Source organism: Blennius ocellaris, assembly GCF_963422515.1.
Source record: "Blennius ocellaris genome assembly, chromosome: 6".
Classification (NCBI taxonomy): Eukaryota; Metazoa; Chordata; class Actinopteri; order Blenniiformes; family Blenniidae; genus Blennius; species Blennius ocellaris.
Genome location: NC_137655.1, coordinates 24576906 through 24596774, shown reverse-complemented (window position 1 = coordinate 24596774; position 19869 = coordinate 24576906). Strand labels below are relative to the sequence as shown.

The 19869-nt window shown below is 46.2% G+C and overlaps 1 protein-coding gene across 2 annotated transcripts in view; it reads right to left on the bottom strand.

Annotated features, from left to right (window-relative positions):
- Window positions 1-19869, bottom strand: part of nck2a (NCK adaptor protein 2a) — a 49679-nt gene that overhangs the window by 10774 nt on the left and 19036 nt on the right. For both annotated transcript variants that reach the window (XM_080498393.1, XM_080498394.1), the window contains exon 2: window positions 3778-4019. In XM_080498393.1, coding sequence (XP_080354519.1) covers window positions 3778-4003 — 226 coding nt within the window. In that variant the 5' untranslated portion in view covers window positions 4004-4019. The remainder of the gene's footprint in view (window positions 1-3777; window positions 4020-19869) is intronic.

Genomic DNA, 19869 nt, shown 5'->3' with positions numbered 1-19869 from the left:
CGGGGACTTGAGAGGCCGAGGCAGAAGTCTGCGCTCCAATTATGAGCTTCCTGTCTGGATAACAGCCACTACATATGGCTGCACATTCAAACCCCATTTAAAGCTTTGGTGAGGCGTGAATTAGGCCATTTCCCTCAACACGTATGATAAAGGTGTTCATTAGAAATTACAGATGAAACAGACTGCAGGTATGTGTTCCTCTGTGACCTGAGGACGGACACACACACACACACACACACACACACACACACACACACACACACACACACACACACACACACACACACACACACACACACACACACACACACACACACACACACACACACACACACACACACACACACACACACACACACACACACACAGGCCTTAATCTACCAATAGACACTCGCTGAATTCCGTCACCAACGACTGTTTTTAACTTCCTGACAAAGGAAACTGGGGCACAAAGCAGCATGAAGCTATTTAGAATTCAATTCTGCATCATTGACATCCATCGAGGCAAACACATTAAAGCACAGCAAATGAAGAGGAAAAGCCAAAGATAACAGTAATTACAAACCATCCGCACGCTCTGTAATCTGAATGTGGATGAGGAGAGACGCTGCTGCAGGGAAGGGTGAAGTAATCAAGCTCTCAGCCAATCACAAGCCCGCTCTAAGTGTGTGACTAACTTCCATTAGCCCTTGACCTCACCTACTGCTCATCACCTCATTGTGGAAATGCACTCAGCCATTAGAGTTTCTCAGGCTTTTAACACGAAAGAGCTACTGGATGGAAACAAGCTACTTAGAGTGAAATGGAACGAGGCCATAATGTTGTCGTCGATATGGAACTCAGTCAGAGGACATGGAGGCAATCCATCATTCCTGTACCGCCTTCTGCACTAATCAAACTACTGATCACAGAACAGCAGAACAGTGATGGAGAAAACAGTCAATGGGAACAGTGTTGTAGTGGAGGGGGGGGGGGCACGGTGGCCCACATACAGTGGCGCCCCCCCCCCGAGGGGCCGGGATCCACACAGCTGACAGGAATCAGCACATCAGACCAGACTCTCCTCGTATGTTCCGCCAACTCTTTCAAGGACACGTTCTTGACTTTTTCATATCAGTTTCTCTTCTTGATCGTCCCGTCTTGTTAGGAATTGCAACAGATTTTCTCTTTCTTCCGCCTCCTCTCTCCTTTGCTGCCGTTCCAACAACAACAAAAAAGGTGCCTGATGCTAAAAAACTGTCAAAACAGCTGAATCTCCCGTTCACATCTGCCTCTGGCTGTTTTTCCCTGCTGCAAGAAGAGAAGAACCAGCCGATGGCTTTCTAGTTCCTGCTTTCCTGACTTCACATGGACACAAGTGCATCCTGGTTTCCCCACAAATCCGAAGCCGAAGCCCTGTCATCTACAGATTTCACATATGCTGGCTCACTGAGAGCAGCAGCAGCTTTGCGGGTGATTATGAGCTTCATTATTCCCAATCATTATGTGCCATTACCTCACAATCCCCAAACTATGAAAATCAAAATAGACCCAGTGCCACTGGAGAGCCTGTTTCTTTTCTAGTGGAATCAGCTCACGAGGTAATTCATCCTCCAATCAATCAACATGAAGCAAACAAATTGCCTGAAAACAGACAGCGGGATGTTCTCAGGCTGCAGGTTGGAGGCTGGCAGGAGTCCCTGCAGACCACTGACAGGACAGTCCTACTGGCTAAAGGGTAAAGTCACTGCGTTCTGACGTGTAGAGATTTGTGCACCACGTAATGGAAGTTTACAGGCAGTGAGGTAAACAGTAGCAGGACAACAGCTGTGATCTTTTTTTGGTTTTTAGCAAGCATATATATCAAGTGGAATATTTCTCATTTAAAACTACATCATATGCATGCGTCTTTATTCAATAAGACTTTATGTTATATTCATCAGCTCCAGTCCTCAAAAAATGTTTTATAATAGATTTCCATCCCTGGCCCAGAATGAGGGTTTTTGCTGACATTTCAAAGTGGGCAAAAATACAATATTCATGCATGAATGTAAAATACTAAATGAAATGGGTCAAATTTGGCTTATTTGTAGCTTCTTTTTTTTTGCTGTTGGTCTGCCATCACAGCCTGCTTAAGTTGGGCGAATATTACAGTGAAGTATGTTTTTCAAGCTTACTCAGCTCATTTTAAGAAGCAGTGTGTTTTTCTGCCCGCCAGTGGGGCGCGGTGTAAAAACCTTCAAAACGATGCACAACAAAATATAACATGCAGGATAAGAAGATCAAATTATGTCTGGATCGGTTCAGATCCAAAATCACCTTCGGTTCTTGTTCATTTCTATTATACTTTGACAATAAAAACACAAAATGAAATCTGCTGTTGGGCATCCAGTTCATTTTCCCTCAATTTTACACATCGACAACGAGCCCTTCTGAAACGGAGATGACCGACACCGAGACCTGTCCTTGAACGTCCCGCAGAACGTGAAGCCAACTGCATCGACCAGCAGCGAGTTTTCATTTGTTTGAGTGCTTCAAAAAACTATTTGTATCGTAAAAGAACTTCACATTTGTAGCACATTGTTACTGCTTCAACAGTCACAAAGTGCTTTACATGATCTCTCTCTCTCACACACACACACACACACACACACACACACACACACACACACACACACACACACACACACACACACACACACACACACACACACACACACACACACACACACACACACACACACACACACCTGGATGGTCAGATGGGTGGTTGCTGGACGATCACCATGTCCCAACGAGTCAGCAAAGAGGGGGCGGAGTCATGTTTTGACCTCTGACAAGAATGTGGAGTTTCTGACTGACCACTTTCTTCCATGGTACAAAAAGAAGAACCGTGCTTTCCGTCACAAAATCATCTTCATGCATGACAATCGTCATCAACCCTACTGAGAACCTCTGGAGCATCGTCAAACAACAGGTCCATGAGTGTGGGAGGCAGTTTACATCCAAAAGCAGCTCTGGGACGCCATTCTGACATCCTGCAAAGACCTTCAAGCAGAAATTCTCCAAAACCTCACAAGTTTAATGGATGTGAAGCTGCTCTCAAGTAAGGGCTCCTGTGTTCAAATGTAAAATGGACTTGTTGATGGTTTTGATCCAATGAGCTTTTCATTTCAGTCAATATGACCTCCTCGTGCTGTGAATTCAACAAATGACTATTTTCAGTTCTTTACAACCTATAAAATGATTTGAAAGTCTGTTTCGTTTGGGAGGTTTGTTCAATAACATTCAAGTTTGCTCTTGTAGTTGATGACTTGAAAAGTATTCTGACTGTGACTTGCATCAACTCTTTAGGAAAATTAAAGGAACATATCATGTGCATAATAATTTGCAATGCGGTGTAAATTGGTGGTCGTCCCACTATTGATTTAGAAGACACAGAAAACCAGATCATGATGAAGTGACCTGGTGTCTATGACGGATCTGACATGAAGGTGGAGCTGGTTCAACTGGAGAGAAGCAAATCGTGCTCCATCCACTCCTCCAACACTTTGTCTCATAAGCCGGTCGCTCTGCTTGGTGTCTGATGTATTCCAGTCATGTCTGGGGGGGTGGGAGCCCCCAGCCTCCCTGGAGGCCAGGACATGGCTTTACTTGTTCACACGCCGGCCGGCGCCTGACAGCGCCCACCGCTCAGCTCCTCCATCAGGGACTCGGGTGAAGCGAGCACAGAGATGAATGCTTTTACTGACAACAGTGAGCACAGACCAACCTTCCCTTCTGGAGGGATGTTCTTACCCAGCGTGTCCTTGATGTTCTTCACCAGCGAGCCTTTCTTCAGGCTGTTCTTGCGCTCCACGTAGTTGGAGGGCACGTAGCCCGTTTGGTTGGCGGCGTTGCGGACGCGCCACCAGGTCTTTGAGTCGTCCAGGAGGAAGAGACGCTCATTTTTACGGATGTCAAGTTCCTGGTCCTGCTGGGCCGTGTAGTCCCACTTGGCTACAACAATCACCTCCTCCGTCATCTTTCATGGAGTCCCCCTGTGGAGCACAAGGAACCGAGGAGCCAGTCAGCAGGGACAAGATCAACACACAACAAAATCCTGGTTCAGGGCTCATTTGTCAACTATGTTCGGAATAATAGCAGTCCAACATGACGAACCAGATAAATCACTGTTTTTGGTATGAAACATAATAATAAATGGAAAATGATCTACCAGCAGGTGTAGTGAAGTCAGAGGAACCAACAGACCCAACTTTGATGATATGAATACTCCTGGCTCTGTGTAATTGACTAATGAAGTAAACAACTAGCAGTGTGGAGTTCAATCAGTGAGATCATTGATTATGTGAAAGAAACAGGTGTCAATCAGGTGGCTCTTATTGAAGGACGAAGCCAGCACATGTTGTACATGCAATTCTCTGTGAAAACTGATGGAAGATGGGTCGCGCCAAACATTGTTCAGAAGAAAAGCGTGCTTTGATTAAAAAGTTGATTGTTGAGGGGAAAACGTATAAAAAAAGTGCAGGAAATGATCGGCTGCTCAGCTAAAATGATCTCCAATGCTTTAAAATGGAAAGACAAACCAAGGAAGACTACCATTGGAATGGACCGAAGGATAGTCAGAATGGGAAAGACTGAGCCAAGGGTCTGCTCCAGGGAGATCAGAGACGGTCTGAAGGGACCTGTGAGTGCTGGGACCATTAGAAGACGCTATGTGAGGCTAAGCTACCAGCAAGAAGCTCCCGCAAAGTCCCACTGTTGCTAAAAAGACATGTGCTGAAGAGGATTGCATTTGCCAAACATCATGTCGACTGGCCTCTGGAGAAATGGAGAAACATTTTGTGGACTGATGAAAGTCCAGTGTGTCAGACGACCCCCCAAACCCTGAATACAAGCCCCAGCACACTCTGAAGACCGTGAAGCATCATGATATGGGGCTGTTTCTCTTACCATGGTGTCGGGCCTTTATATCGCATACCAGGGATCATGGATCAATGTGGATACATCACAATACTTGAGGAGGTCATGCTGCCTTATGCCGAATGTGAAATGCCCCTGAAATGGGTGTTTCAACAGGACAATGACCCCAAACATACCAGTAAGCAGCCAAATCTTGGTTCCAGACCAACAAAATTGAGGTTCTGGAGTGGCCAGCCCAATCCCCGGACCTTAATCCAATTGAGCACTTGTGGTGTGACATAAAATTTGCTGTTTCTGAGGCAAAACCCCAAAATGCAGAGGAATTGTGGAAGGTTGTCCAATGTACCTGATCAGAGGTGCCAGAGGTTGGTTGACTCCATGCAGCACAGACGTGCAGCAGTTATCAAAAACAGGGGTTATTCAACGAAATATTAGTTAACTGATTATCAGGATTGCTAAATGTTAATATTTTTTCAGTTTATTTAGTCAATATTTGAGTTTGTAATGAGAAATGCCGACACTGCTATTTTTTGGAACACAGAAATATCACCTTTTCCTTCATATTCTGTAAAGTAATTAAATATTGATACTTTGTTCTTCGTGATTTGTTGTGCAACACCATGTGCAGCGTTCCTAATGAAAGAAAATAAATATTATAAGGATTTTGAGCTTTATTCACTTTTTTAAAAACACTGCTATTATTTTGAACATAGCTGTACGTGTCCAATGGAGTCAATACAGATGTCAATTAATCAAGTGCTGATTCGTGATTATGTAACTCAGCGCCAAAACCAGAGCGTCCAACGGATGACCGAGATGTCAGAAGGCTCCGGTTAAACAATGTGCAAACGCTTCACTTTTTGTGATTTCACGTCAGACAAGTTTTGAAAACGATGTCAGTTGACACAGAAATGCTGAAAGTGATGTCGTTTTAAGGCTGGACCACAAGTGGAAGCGGTTTGTTTTGTATTGAAGCACGTGCACACGCGCACACACGCACGCACACACGTAAACAATACACTAAACATTAGTCCACAGATATTCTTATTTACACACGGTGAAGTTGGATTTCCGTCACGAGTAGCTCACTCATCTATAAAACTACGGGCCCCCAGCGGGCCCCCAGGTGAGTATGGACTCATGGGCCCCCAGGTGAGTATGGACTCCCGGGCCCCCAGGTGAGTGTGGACTCATGGGCCCCCAGGTGAGTATGGACTCGCGGGCCCCCAGGTGAGTATGGACTCGCGGGCCCCCAGGTGAGTATGGACTCCCGGGCCCCCAGGTGAGTATGGACTCGCGGGCCCCCAGGTGAGTATGGACTCATGGGCCCCCAGGTGAGTATGGACTCGCGGGCCCCCAGGTGAGTATGGACTCCCGGGCCCCCAGGTGAGTATGGACTCCCGGGCCCCCAGGTGAGTATGGACTCGCGGCCCCCCAGGTGAGTATGGACTCGCGGCCCCCCAGGTGAGTATGGACTCCCGGGCCCCCAGGTGAGTATGGACTCCCGGGCCCCCAGGTGAGTATGGACTCCCGGGCCCCCAGGTGAGTATGGACTCGCGGGCCCCCAGGTGAGTATGGACTCGCGGGCCCCCAGGTGAGTATGGACTCATGGGCCCCCAGGTGAGTATGGACTCCCGGGCCCCCAGGTGAGTATGGACTCCCGGCCCCCCAGGTGAGTATGGACTCCCGGGCCCCCAGGTGAGTATGGACTCCCGGGCCCCCAGGTGAGTATGGACTCGCGGGCCCCCAGGTGAGTATGGACTCGTGACACTCTGGATGCAGAAGATCTGCTAACTCCGGCCGTGGTGCGAGGCTCAGTAGCAGCGCGTCCGTCGTCTACACGGAGACTGAGCCTGTGCGTTTTCAGAAAGTTCAACGATGGGAGCAATTTTCAAAAAGTTGCGTTGCCAGTGACCTGAGATGATAACAGCTGAAAACCAAAGTCAGGTTTGTTGCCAGAGTAAAGGATTCAGCACAATGAGAGTGAGAACTGAAGGCAGGCTGCAGCTTTTATTGTAGGGCGTCACAACAAGCAATGGAGCAAATTAAAAGCATCGTTGACAAAGAACTGTGACAAAGTAATGTGCACCTCGTCGTTACGCCACGAAACACATTCTTCATTTTCTCCACTGAGCAGGAGCTTTGGGGGTTTTATAGTCACAATGCAGGACTGCCCCTGGTTGCCTGGATACCAGAGTGTGGAGGAGCTTTTGGACAAGTGTCATATAGAATTGTGACCCCTAATATGAAAATGTACCCTATGCTAATAAGAATGTTCTAATGTAGATTTTTTATATAAATATTACTTGTTTTGTGTATCATTTGATCTTTCCTTTCATACATACAATTTCAAAATCCGCGACTTTACGCTTTAAGACCACAACCAAACAAGCCCATTTCATTGAGGATGTATTGTCGCAATGTATACGCAGCGACAAACATTAACAATAGTAACAATGTGATTTTTCTGACGCACAGGGTCATTTTGAGGTGTGCGCATTGAAGGCTCAGCGCTGAAGTGGGAAGTCACTACAAAAATAATCCATTTCCATCGGCGCACACAATTTCTAAACCGCTTATCTCGGCTCACACTGGGCATTAGACTGGATATTCTCATGAACAGGTTGCCAGTCTAGCACAAGGTGAAAGTGACGTAACCAGCAGGCTGCTGGAGCTGGGCCTCCAACTGGAACTTTATTGGATGAAATCATGATAACATCTCTAATTTTCACAAAAAGAGACATTCGGTGTTCAAAAATAAAAAGCTGAAGAAAACACTGCATAAACTCTGAGCTGAGGACGACAGGATGACAGAAATCCCTACAAACATTCACCTGCAAAACACTCAGGGAGATTTCTCTGGTGAAGAGAAGCACAAACCAGCAGAATCAATTCATTTGCTCTTCCTGCACGCACGCACGCACGCACGCACACACACACACCTTCCCATCACATTGCTAGAAGGACAGTGAGCGATTCCACGCTCTAGTTCACAAGACTGGTGGAGGTCAGTCCACACAGGTCTGCTTCTCCACCTGAACCAAAGAGAAAAAGGCATGAAAGAATGAGATACAATTGGTGTAATTCCATTTACATCCGTCCTGCGAGGAGGTTTCTGCGATAAAAGCCGCCTCACGGTATGAGAACCATCTGAGCGATTGAGTTTATGTTTAGCTCAGTGCCAAGTTAGCAGTCTGGAAACAAGATCATTGGAAGGAATGAGAAAAAATAAAATAAAGCCAAACTGGTGCTGATAAAAAGGCTTTTTGTGAAGATAAAAGTGATGCAACCTGTGTTGTAGAGCTTTGGGTGATTCCCAGAATAGAACTATGAAATAAAACGTCTCTTCACATCCTATAAAAAGTGGTCTGAGGCTATTAGCAGTCATTAAGAAGTTGATTTACAGCTTTGACACTTCAGGATCTGAAATCGACTGTAAAAGACTGTCTACAGCACAACTGGGTGTAATACTCTTTTAAGAGCTATTTAATGATGGCGGCAAGGTAAGCCATTTATTCACAGCTACCCCGTTACTGAAAGAAAACTTCTGCTGCTTCAAACGGACACATTATCACTGAAACATAGTGGAGATCTCCACGCATTCATAATAATAAGAACGTTGTGTTTGATAGGAGCGGACTAACTGTCAAGACAAACAATACGTCAGCTGTTGAGGACAGTTGAGGCCTGACTACTGGAGGGCACTGCTCAAACATCAGCCATTAACTATAGCAACCACAAAGTCTGATCCAGTATCGGGATCGACTTCTGATAAGAATGGAATTCACAGATCGGAAAATTCTGATCCAACCTGCAGACATTTCCAATCTATGAAGCCTCGTCTGTGCTTCTGCTGAAATCAGTCCAGTGTTTCCCGACCAGCTGCAAAACATGGAGTGGATTTCCTGAACGGAGGCGAGTCTCAATGAGACGCTGAGTAATGAGTCAGGAAGTCCGTTCCACAGTTTGCCGCCAGTGAGCAGGCTGGGAAGCAGCGCTAGCCGTGCTATCGGACGCGTCATGACAACATGCCGGTGTTTGGACGGATTGTAGGTTCAAAACACCACAAAGCATCGACGTGAATGTTTGTAAAGCCGTAGTACAGCAAGGCGCCGCCAGACGTCACTGTTTTAAAAGTTCCAATCATTTGTGCTACGTGAGTGATGGAAACATTCTGTTGCTACTCCAGGAATTAATAAAGTGATTGTGAGGTTTTAAAGATAGAAGTAGTTTATTAGAGACCACGACGTCACTCAGACCCCCACATTGTCCACATGGTTTATAGAACTAGTTTATTAGAGACCATGACGTCACTCATACCCCCACATTGTCCACATGGTTTATAGAACTAGTTTATTAGAGACCCACATTGTCCACATGGTTTATAGAACTAGTTTATTAGAGACCATGACATCACTCATACCCCCACATTGTCCACATGGTTTATAGAACTAGTTTATTAGAGACCATGACATCACTCAGACCCCCACATTGTCCACATGGTTTATAGAACTAGTTTATTAGAGACCATGACGTCACTCAGACCCTCACATTGTCCACATGGTTTATAGAACTAGTTTATTAGAGACCATGATGTCACTCAGACCCTCACATTGTCCACATGGTTTATAGAACTAGTTTATTAGAGACCATGACGTCACTCAGACCCCCACATTGTCCACATGGTTTATAGAACTAGTTTATTAGAGACCATGACGTCACTCAGACCCTCACATTGTCCACATGGTTTATAGAGCTAGTTTATTAGAGACCATGACGTCACTCAGACCCTCACATTGTCCACATGGTTTATAGAACTAGTTTATTAGAGACCATGACGTCACTCAGACCCTCACATTGTCCACATGGTTTATAGAACTAGTTTATTAGAGACCCACATTGTCCACATGAAGTAAAAGACTTTGTCCTGCTTCTTTTCTCACCTTCTTGACCTCAAGTTGTCTGTAGAGAGAAAACATGCAAACATTCCTACATTTATTACTTTACTGTAGAGACCAGTTTATTACTGCCTGATATAAAATCAATAATTATAATAATAATATTAAAGCAAACGGAGCTCTGGTATCTGGTAACAGTATCGGTATCAGCAGATATCCAAATATAGGTATCGGATCGGAAGTGAAAAAACCTGGATCATGTTTCCCTACTTGTCACACATATGCAATATTTTGATGTCCCATTGGTGTCACTGAGTTTTGAAAATCCCTGAATCCGGTTTAAATGTTCACAGCGTCCCAGCTTGTTTTAAGCTGAGGTTGTGTAAGAGCGACGCAACACTGAGCTTGAAGACCCAAAATGAAAAGCGCAGCAGGAGTTAATTTAGATGCACATAGATTATACATTAGCTTTCTCCTTGGATCATTTATAGTTGTATTCCTTAATGAGAGGGCAGAGAAAAATAAAGCACAACCACCAACCAGAGTCATGACTCATGAGAAGTGTAGCTGCACAAATTAGACCCGTCTAAAAAGATTCCATTACTGGTGCTATGAGTGACATCCTCTATGTAGGCTACATTTTGTGAAATGCAAATGTGAGCACTCCAGAGCACCGGGCGATTCAATTCTCTGTCAATTAGGCCACAAGCACAGACGAGGCGCTGCCGAGACAGAAGACGTTCTTGGTTTACAGTCACAGGAGAAAAAGCAGGCCTGTGTCACTGCAGGAGAATTTCTAACTGCTCGTCTTTCTCTGCAGCAAGTTGGGCTGCAGCAGTTTGTACAGTGGAGCTTTGCTATGTGCCTCTGCTTGCCCTCACTGCAGCTGTCAAACTGGATTTCTTCACAGGCCGGGACAGGGACAGCACAGGAGCAGGAGGAGGAGGAGGAGGAGGAGGAGGAGGAGGAGGAGGAGGAGGGGGAGGAGAAGGAGGAGGAAGGTCCAGGGGCGGTTGGACATCAGGAGGAGGAGGAGGAGGAGGAAGGGGAGGAGGAGGAAGGTCCAGGGGTGGTTGGACATCAGGAGGAGGGGGGAGGAGGAGGAGGAGGAGGAGGAAGGTCCAGGGGCGGTTGGACATCAGGAGGAGGAAGGGGAGGAGGAGGAAGGTCCAGGGGTGGTTGGACATCAGGAGGAGGAGGAGGAGGAGGAAGAGGAGGAGGAGGAGGAGGAGGAGGAGGAGGAAGGTCCAGGGGCGGTTGGACATCAGGAGGAGGAGGAGGAGGAAGAGGAGGAGGAGGAGGAGGGGGAGGAGGAGGAGGGGGAGGAGGAGGAGGAAGGTCCAGGGGCGGTTGGACATCAGGAGGAGGGGGAGGAGGAGGAGGAGGAGGAGGAGGAAGGTCCAGGGGTGGTTGGACATCAGGAGGAGGGGGAGGAGGAGGAGGGGGAGGAGGAGGAAGGTCCAGGGGCGGTTGGACATCAGGAGGAGGAGGAGGAGGGGGAGGAGGAGGAGGAGGAAGGTCCAGGGGCGGTTGGACATCAGGAGGAGGAGGAGGAGGAGGAAGGGGAGGAGGAGGAAGGTCCAGGGGCGGTTGGACATCAGGAGGAGGAGGAGGAGGAGGAAGGGGAGGAGGAGGAGGAAGGTCCAGGGGCGGTTGGACATCAGGAGGAGGAGGAGGAGGAGGAAGGGGAGGAGGAGGAGGAAGGTCCAGGGGCGGTTGGACATCAGGAGGAGGAGGAGGAGGAGGAAGGTCCAGGGGCGGTTGGACATCAGGAGGAGACAAAGAAGCAGCAGATGAAATGTGTGGATGCAGGAAGGGTCAGTGGACAGACAGATTGGTGACGTCAGCCTCCCACTGCCACCAGGTGTGTGAGGAGGAGGAGGAGGAGGAGGAAGAGGAGGAGGAGGAGGAGGAGGAGGAAGGTCCAGGGCCTCTCCTCGTGGCTGGATGACACCAGGCGACCTGCTTCCTTTGAGTCCATTCATCCCTGCTGGTGTGAATGGACAAGACCATCTAATGAAGCCAGACAGAACAGGCTCTGTGGTATTTCCACGGCTGCTGCAGTTGAGACACTGGGATATAAAGCAGATCAGAAGGTCTCCATGGCGTTAAACCTGGTGTTTGTGTGACTTTGCTCCGTCTCGTTCCTCCTCCACTGCAGGGACTCCCACCTTGGAGAGCACTTCTCTGTGAAAACCAATTACACCGCTGTGTTCTTTTGCAATGGATCATGCTCACTCACATTTTGGGCCAATAAATAAACACTAAGTCTAATTTGCTGGAGGGTATCACATTTATTGGAACCAGTATGAGTCCATGAGGGAAAACTATACTCGATCGACTTAAAGCTGGGTGCTCATTTGGCAAATTTGATTTGAATAGAATGAAATCTGGTAGCAAATCCTTTGTGGAAGTCTGAGAGCTGCCATCTTAAAAGTCACATGCGATTTCAAAAGGACATTAGATGACAAGTTAGTGGCACAGAACTGATGAAACCAATGAACGGGAAACCTCCCAAAAATACACTAAACATTCCAAATGACGATAATGTGGCCATACAGACAACAGCATTAATAAAAACAAATGCAAGTTGACACATGGAAATCAACTCCTACAAATATAAAGAAATCCATCAGACGAACAAAAAGACTAAACAAGAGACAGCAAACTATCAGAAAACGTACAAATTCCGACGATGTCATCAATTAGCGTGATTTCTGGACTACTAAGTGTATCTGAATATAAGCACACCCACCAAACTTTAAAGAAAAAGAAAGATCTGAGTTACTTGATGCACCTGAACACATCACCCGTGTGTCGGCATGAGCTCTTTAACCGGTAAAATCCACACATTGGCCACCATTGTTCAAGCAGCGGGGTTCAAAGTGTGAAATAGAAATAGACAAAAGCAACAAGCCACGCTGTCTTGAAATAGCCATCATCAAAAAACTTGTTTTTGTTCATCTTAAAAAATCTAAATCAAAAAATACAAAAGAACCACAAAGGCACACAAAAAGACAACATGAATGAGATTGATCACAAAATGTAAACAAATACACATGAAATTACGATGAAGAGACTCAAAGAGACACAAACTTAACAGAAGGACATGCAAAGGAAACACAAAGACACACAAAATAACAAAAGACATCAAAAGGCGACAACAACAACAAAAATAGAGCGACACACAATCAGAAACTCCAAGGAAGAAAACACACAGGTTCGCACAAAATACACACATATGTAACTCGACACAACGTTGGAGCAAAGCAGTGAATGAAGGAATAAGGATGAGTGAGATACAGAGTCCAGGATTCAATTACCCATAATCCATGTGGATGGACTTGGCATGACATGAATTCAACAAAGAAAAACCTAAATGTCCTTGCGAACATTGATTACATTGTGTTGCATCACCCCCCCCCCCCCCCCCCCCCCCCCCCCCCCCCCCCCCAGCGGTAGAGAGGTTTCAGGCGACACAGGTTCCTTCTCTAATGGAGCAACGCTACGGAAACCTGCTTCAGGGAAGTGGAACCTGCGGCAGACGGCCTTTGAGACCTGCTTCAGGTAGATACTACAAAACTAATCAAACTCCTGTTAATAAAAATACTATTAAATTCAGTTCAAAGTAAGAAATGCTTACCAAGAAGAGGGTAACGCAAGTCGTACTGTCACACAATTCCTCCCCACCTCTGGTGAGGTCACAGGAAAACCACATTAGTAACCGAGGTTTTCTGAAATCCCAGCGTGAGCAAGATCCTTCCTTTTATTCATAAGATAAAGATCTGTGTGCTTGAGTTTATTCTCGCCCAGTGATGGCTGTGCCACTCTCCATCAAGTCTGTCCTCCCCTGTGGACCGCCCTTGAGCCAGGCAGCAGCTGAACCGCTGCTCATTCCGGTGCCTCCATCACTGTGGCTTGAATCCGCTCAGTTACTGCAGAAAGCAGCCAAAAGAGCCGTTCCTGATTCAAGGACCTGTCAGACGCTCTACACAGAGAAAAAGATGATATGCTTGCTGTATTATAATTAGAGCCACCGACTCAGTTCCACGACGTAGTTAACAGATCAAACAGGTGGTTGGACAAAAATCTCTTTTCCCCCCTGTGAGAACGCACACAAAGATCCACAACAGCAATTTGGGAAGCGGCGAGTCTAAATAGAAGAAAGCCTGAGAGCCGGTGCTCCTCGTGACCCCGCCATTCCTCTGCTCAGAGTTCAGAGAGGAAAGATGAGCGACAGGCTGCCGAGCTGGGTTTCACCAGCACTTCACAACTCCCCTCACTTGGGGGGGGGGGGGGGGGGGGGGGGGTCGTTTAGAGGCTCTTTCAGCGCTGCACAAAGAAAACGGGAAAGTAAAAGAGGATTATAAAAAAGAGGGGATGTTTAAAGAAAAAAAGCGTCTGGCAGAGCTTTCTGTTTGGCATTCAGGTCAAAGACAGCCAATGAACTGCAGCCAATGGGAGAACATGTCCACCTCCCCCCTCCACTCCACACTGTTTGCAGGAGTTGCTTCTCACAGGAAGCAGGGCGGCTTTACTCCCTACTGGCAATCAGTGCTGGAGTGAAGCGACACCAAGGAGAAGCCAGATGCACAGCCGCTCCGGACCAAGCTGTGTGATTTAAAGAGGCAGAATTGTCGTCCTCACAGAACCATTAGCCTGCAACAAATAACCAGAACAGAATTGGGTGACTTTTGCTTGTGGATTCTACTTCAACAATGTTTTCCACTTGCTGCTGACACACTTTCTATCTTACAAGCTCCCCAAAATAAAAGTGAGTCAGCTCTCTGGTGGAATGGCTTATTATTTCATACACGCTTCCTGTCCGTCAATCATACGGTTGATTTCCTGATTCTCGCAGATCTACACATCTCAACCACAGGCCGAGGTTCACGACTGCCATCACATGCTTTCAATGTCAGCGCTCCACACATGGATGCCATCAAAAGAAAGAAATAAAACCAGAGTATTTCTCACCATTGGTTCAAAATAGGAGCGAGAGGAAAACACTGGGACCGTGCAAACAGAACCATGTGACGAAGAGACGGGGGAAGAGATTTCTTCATTGCTTCATCAGCAAACCACAGACCAGCGAGCAACAACGTCCAGTGTTGTGACCGCAGCCTGTCTGAGCAGCAGACCTTCGCCGTAGCATTAAAACACACGTATCCAGAACTGATGGCAGATAAATAAATGGTGGCGAGAGCTCTCAACCGGACTTGTGCCCAGGTCAGGGAGTCGTTATTGTGACATTCAACAAATTGGAGGCTGGAGAGGAAGAAATCTTCACGTTATTCTCGTCCTTCAATCCCCAACGTGCATCTCAATAGTAATTCTAATCATCCTAACGTGCTTGTTAAATGCCCTCATCGCACAGAGCAGACTGCACAAACAAAAATGTATCATGAACAAGACAATGGACAATGTGTTCAAACCTATTTTGACATAAAATCCCATGCTGCAGTCAGAAAATGCCCAAATTAAGGTGTTTTTTTTTACACATTCATTGAAACACAAAAACTATATCTGATGCGATCCACGGCTGCAGAATTGAGCAATCAAATGGCCCCTCAACATCCTTAAGATAGCGGTCCATCCCTCAAACTGTGGTATAACTAAATTCTGGCAGTTCCAGCACAAAGGCACCTGACTGCATGGCGAGCTGAGCGAGAACGCCGGCCTCCAGCACACAGATGGCAGACAACTTCACGCCACACAGTACTTGATAACCAGCATGTCGGCTTGTATTCAAAGTGTTCACTGTGTTCACTGGCCGTCACAACCGCTTCTGTCGAGAGGAGGGAGAAAAAAACGAACATATTTCCAAAGTAAAAAGCAATGCTAATGGAGCTTCCTGGTCTGTGGTCAGGAAGGGCGACAAGACTTCAAAAGGCTTTTCAGGATACGCTGGATATGATAAAACGGTAAAGATATCCGTTTGGATCCATGATTGCCAAAACTTTGGTAACAGAGTTTTCCCTCAGTGAGTTGTTTTTGATGTGCTCAGGTACCACAGAGATCAAAGCTCCCTACACTCACAGTACAAAGGATTTTATTAGTGGAGGGTTTTTTAACCTACTTGATCAAATAAATATGATTTCTCAGCCATTACTGATGTATTGGAGTTCAAGTTGAATAATGACATGTTCAAGGATAATATTTGATGTTCATTTTATTGATAATCATATCATACGACTCTCTAATTTGGAGAATCCTACCGTTTTCATTGTCTCAGACATTATTTGATTTGTAGTCATTACTTTGGCCATCTATTACCAACATCTGATATGAATAATAAAACAGGCAAAAACACAAATGACAAGAAACAACTCAAGTTTTTTCCGTGCCTTACTCGCCTATTAAAAGCTCACTCTCGCCGGCAACAGACGCAAACACACAGAAATTCCTTAAATCTAAAGACTGATGACAGAAATGTGGACGTTCCTTCCCCCGTCCTCTCGTCCTCTACCTCAAAAGCAATTTTTCACATGTCACTTTCATTTTCGGTCATTACTCCAGCTGGGCTCATAAGTAAGGTCGGCATTGTTGAGTCAATCTCCATGCCAACAATCACTGGGTGGTCCCTCTTGTCCACTGGCAGGGGCGTTTCTTTAACCATCCACTTGTATCCCTCTGCTCATCAATTTGTGATATTTCTTTACAAAAGGATCAGCTTTTCTGCAGCACAAAAGCCAATTTCAAGCTTTTCACCCCCAGTGCAGTGGCTCAGACTGACGGCTCCTTGAAATGAACAATCAATCAAGGAGTTCAAATTATGTTCATCTTGTAGTTGAAACAGCATTAAAACGATTCTGTAAACAGCAGGAAGGAGCGACCATGGGCTTGGTCTTGGTGCACCAGACACACTATGTGATGGTGACCCATCCAGGGTGTCCGCTGCCTTTTGCACATTAACTGCAATGCAGCCGCACTCACACACGACCATGACGGCGACCATGCGAGGTGCTCGCACACCATTTGAAGCCGTCTGGGATTCGGTGTCTTGGCCAAGGACAATTCAACACCTGGGGGACTGGATGGCCGACGAGCTGCTCTACAAAGGGAGTTATCATCAGGTCTGCAGTGTGGATTAGCTCCTGGCCTCATTTCAACTTGTTTGTCCCCCCGGGCGGTTCTATCCTCTTCTCTCTTACCAGCAACTTCCACTTTTGTCTGTTCTGGCTCACCTGGGATTTTCTCTATGAAAGTGACAAGATGCGACGTTGTAACTGGCAGAATATAAATAAGACGGAATCAACCGGTGCCACAGGACTGATGGCTGGTCTGTGCAAACAGATGGCAAAAAGCCACGTTATTCCCTCTCGGCTGTCATTATTTACTGATTTGTTGTGGACCATCTTATGTGAGCTGCTGTTTCTATTAGGATCTTCCTAAATTAGACACCGAGCAGTGCATGGTGCTAATTTGACATTCTTATTCCATACTAATGATCACAGGGAAAGACACTGTGAATCCCCCCCCGCTGGATTGATTTTTTCTTTTTCCTCGCTCTAATTTCTGCTTTTTCTCTCCCGCTGTTCAAGGCATAAATAACTGACTTCAAACTTGGGTTGTTTTCTCTACTCCGAATGCCCAATTTACTCCTTCCAGAACAAGAGCCACTCTTGTTCACGGTGCACACACCCAGCACTGTCAACACATGAGGCTGCTCCACCAGCAGTTCCGCCGTCCTGTACACAGCGTGTCACTGCAGCTCCTTTACCCATCAGCAGACCGCCTCGCAGCTTTTCTTAAAAATTAATTTTTGTTTCATAGGAGGAATACTCTCTCTATTTTTACCTCTGTGATCATCTAGTATCCATGTCCCCTGGCAGAACAACAAAAGCCAAGCAATGTAAAGCACAGCGGGGCAAATGTAGCGCGCCGCTTTGATGTACAACGCCGATGTTTTCCCTCGATTGGAGGAGACGGAGAAACACCTGAGGTGATGTTGTGTTTGTGTCTGCGACAGAGCCAGCAAGAGAGCGATTGGAAGAAAGAAGATGTGGAGAGGGTCACATCCAGGCCAAACAACAGATACGAGGCGGCGGCTTTAGGCTACAGGAATGTTTTCAAATTAAACATACGACACACTATGAATTTAAATGCATTTTCCTCTCGTCACAAAGCACGTCTCCAAGGACATTTGCTTTGTGTACATCCCGGGGACGAGGATCAAAAACCGGCTGTAATGTGGCCGACACGTCGGTTTACTTTACGATGCCGACTGGTTTCTCTGATCCGGTTCCTGAACTCTCCCGGCACCACTCGAACCGCGACAACAAACTACTGATCCGGTGCCTGAACTCTCCCGGCACCACTCGAACCGCGACAACAAACTACTGATCCGGTGCCTGAACTCTCCCGGCACCACTCGAACCGCGACAACAAACTACTGATCCGGTTCCTGAACTCTCCCGGCACCACTCGAACCGCGACAACAAACTACTGATCCGGTTCCTGAACTCTCCCGGCACCACTCGAACCGCGACAACAAACTACTGATCCGGTGCCTGAACTCTCCCGGCACCACTCGAACCGCGACAACAAACTACTGATCCGGTTCCTGAACTCTCCCGGCACCACTCGAACCGCGACAACAAACTACTGATCCGGTGCCTGAACTCTCCCGGCACCACTCGAACCGCGACAACAAACTACGTCAGAGCAAACAAACACAAATGGCTCCACATCAACTCCACTGCAACATGATGATCTCTATTAAGGCTGACCAATATGTGGGGGCATCTTTTCAAAACTGCTTTAATGCTATATGAATAACCCTTTATTTATGTAGAATGACATGACAGCGAGTGATAGTTTATATACCCAATATATTTATTTGATTAGAGATGCCTCTTCTCAGAAATGGCTGTCTGGAGTCACCACTCTCAGATTTGAACGTGTATGAGCTGTCAAAATAGTGGTGAAATGCGGGAGCGCCGGCCAAATAAAGATGTGCTGCAGGATGTGTGGAGAACAAGTGATGCTGTGTGCCATATCGAGCAGAGGCGAGAAACATTTCCACGCTGCACTGCCTTATTGGCTTGGAAACTTTACTCCCGAGGACGAGCTGCTTGCAAAATCCAACGGACAAACTGCCCCGAGCCAAAGAAGCCGTTCATTTCAGCTTTTCTCACACTCCATATAGTCGATATATATAATCAATTAGCAGTCCAAAGTTAATCCAACTGCGTCACGCAACAGCAAGTAGAAAAAACATGGTATTAGCCTTGGACTGCTAGTGGAACTGTGAAGGGCAGAAAGACGCTTCATTCTGAGCTTCATGAAAACACGACTGAGACAATCATGATCAAAGTAAAACCACAAAAAAATAAGAAAAGCAGCCTTTTGTTTTGTGTAGCTGAAAAACCACATTTTATTGAAGCTGAGTATATTTATGAGAGGAGGAAAATAATATTGATCACAGGAATGTCTGATTATCAATTAGATGAAGAAACAGTGGTGGGAGCACAACAAGTGGTTCACACAGGAAACACAGCTGCTCTCCAACATGATTGTGGGAGTTGGAGAAGAAAGCCTCCAGTCTGATCGAGGGTTCATGTAAACGAGACATCGGATCCTTGAGGATTGAGGAAAACACAGCTAATGCAAACTGAGTGATGTCTGAGTAGCCTTTTGTTTGTTCTACCTGTTCAAGTTCCTGAATGATATTTGAATAACAGAAACATAAATGAAACATCAGTATGGGGCGATGATGTCACACAACCAGGATGTGACAACTTTCTGCCTAAATATAAAGCCGATGTCTGTTTTTGAATAATGTATGACCATATAAGCTTATCTTGGCAATTACACACAAGTATGCAGAAAATAAAGGCAGAATAAATGTCACTGAGCTCCAACAGAATTATCTTTAACCATTGGGAGGAGTGTAATAATTCAACTGGACGGTGTGATTTAAAGCCACTTCTTGATGTTAAACTGAGAATACCTGAGGACTTTTTCCTGTTACCTACTGCTTCCTGTGCAGCAAACATTGAATGTGTGGTCGGATCCCAGCAGCACAGCAAAACACATCAACTCTGCTCTTTCCTCAACAGTCTGA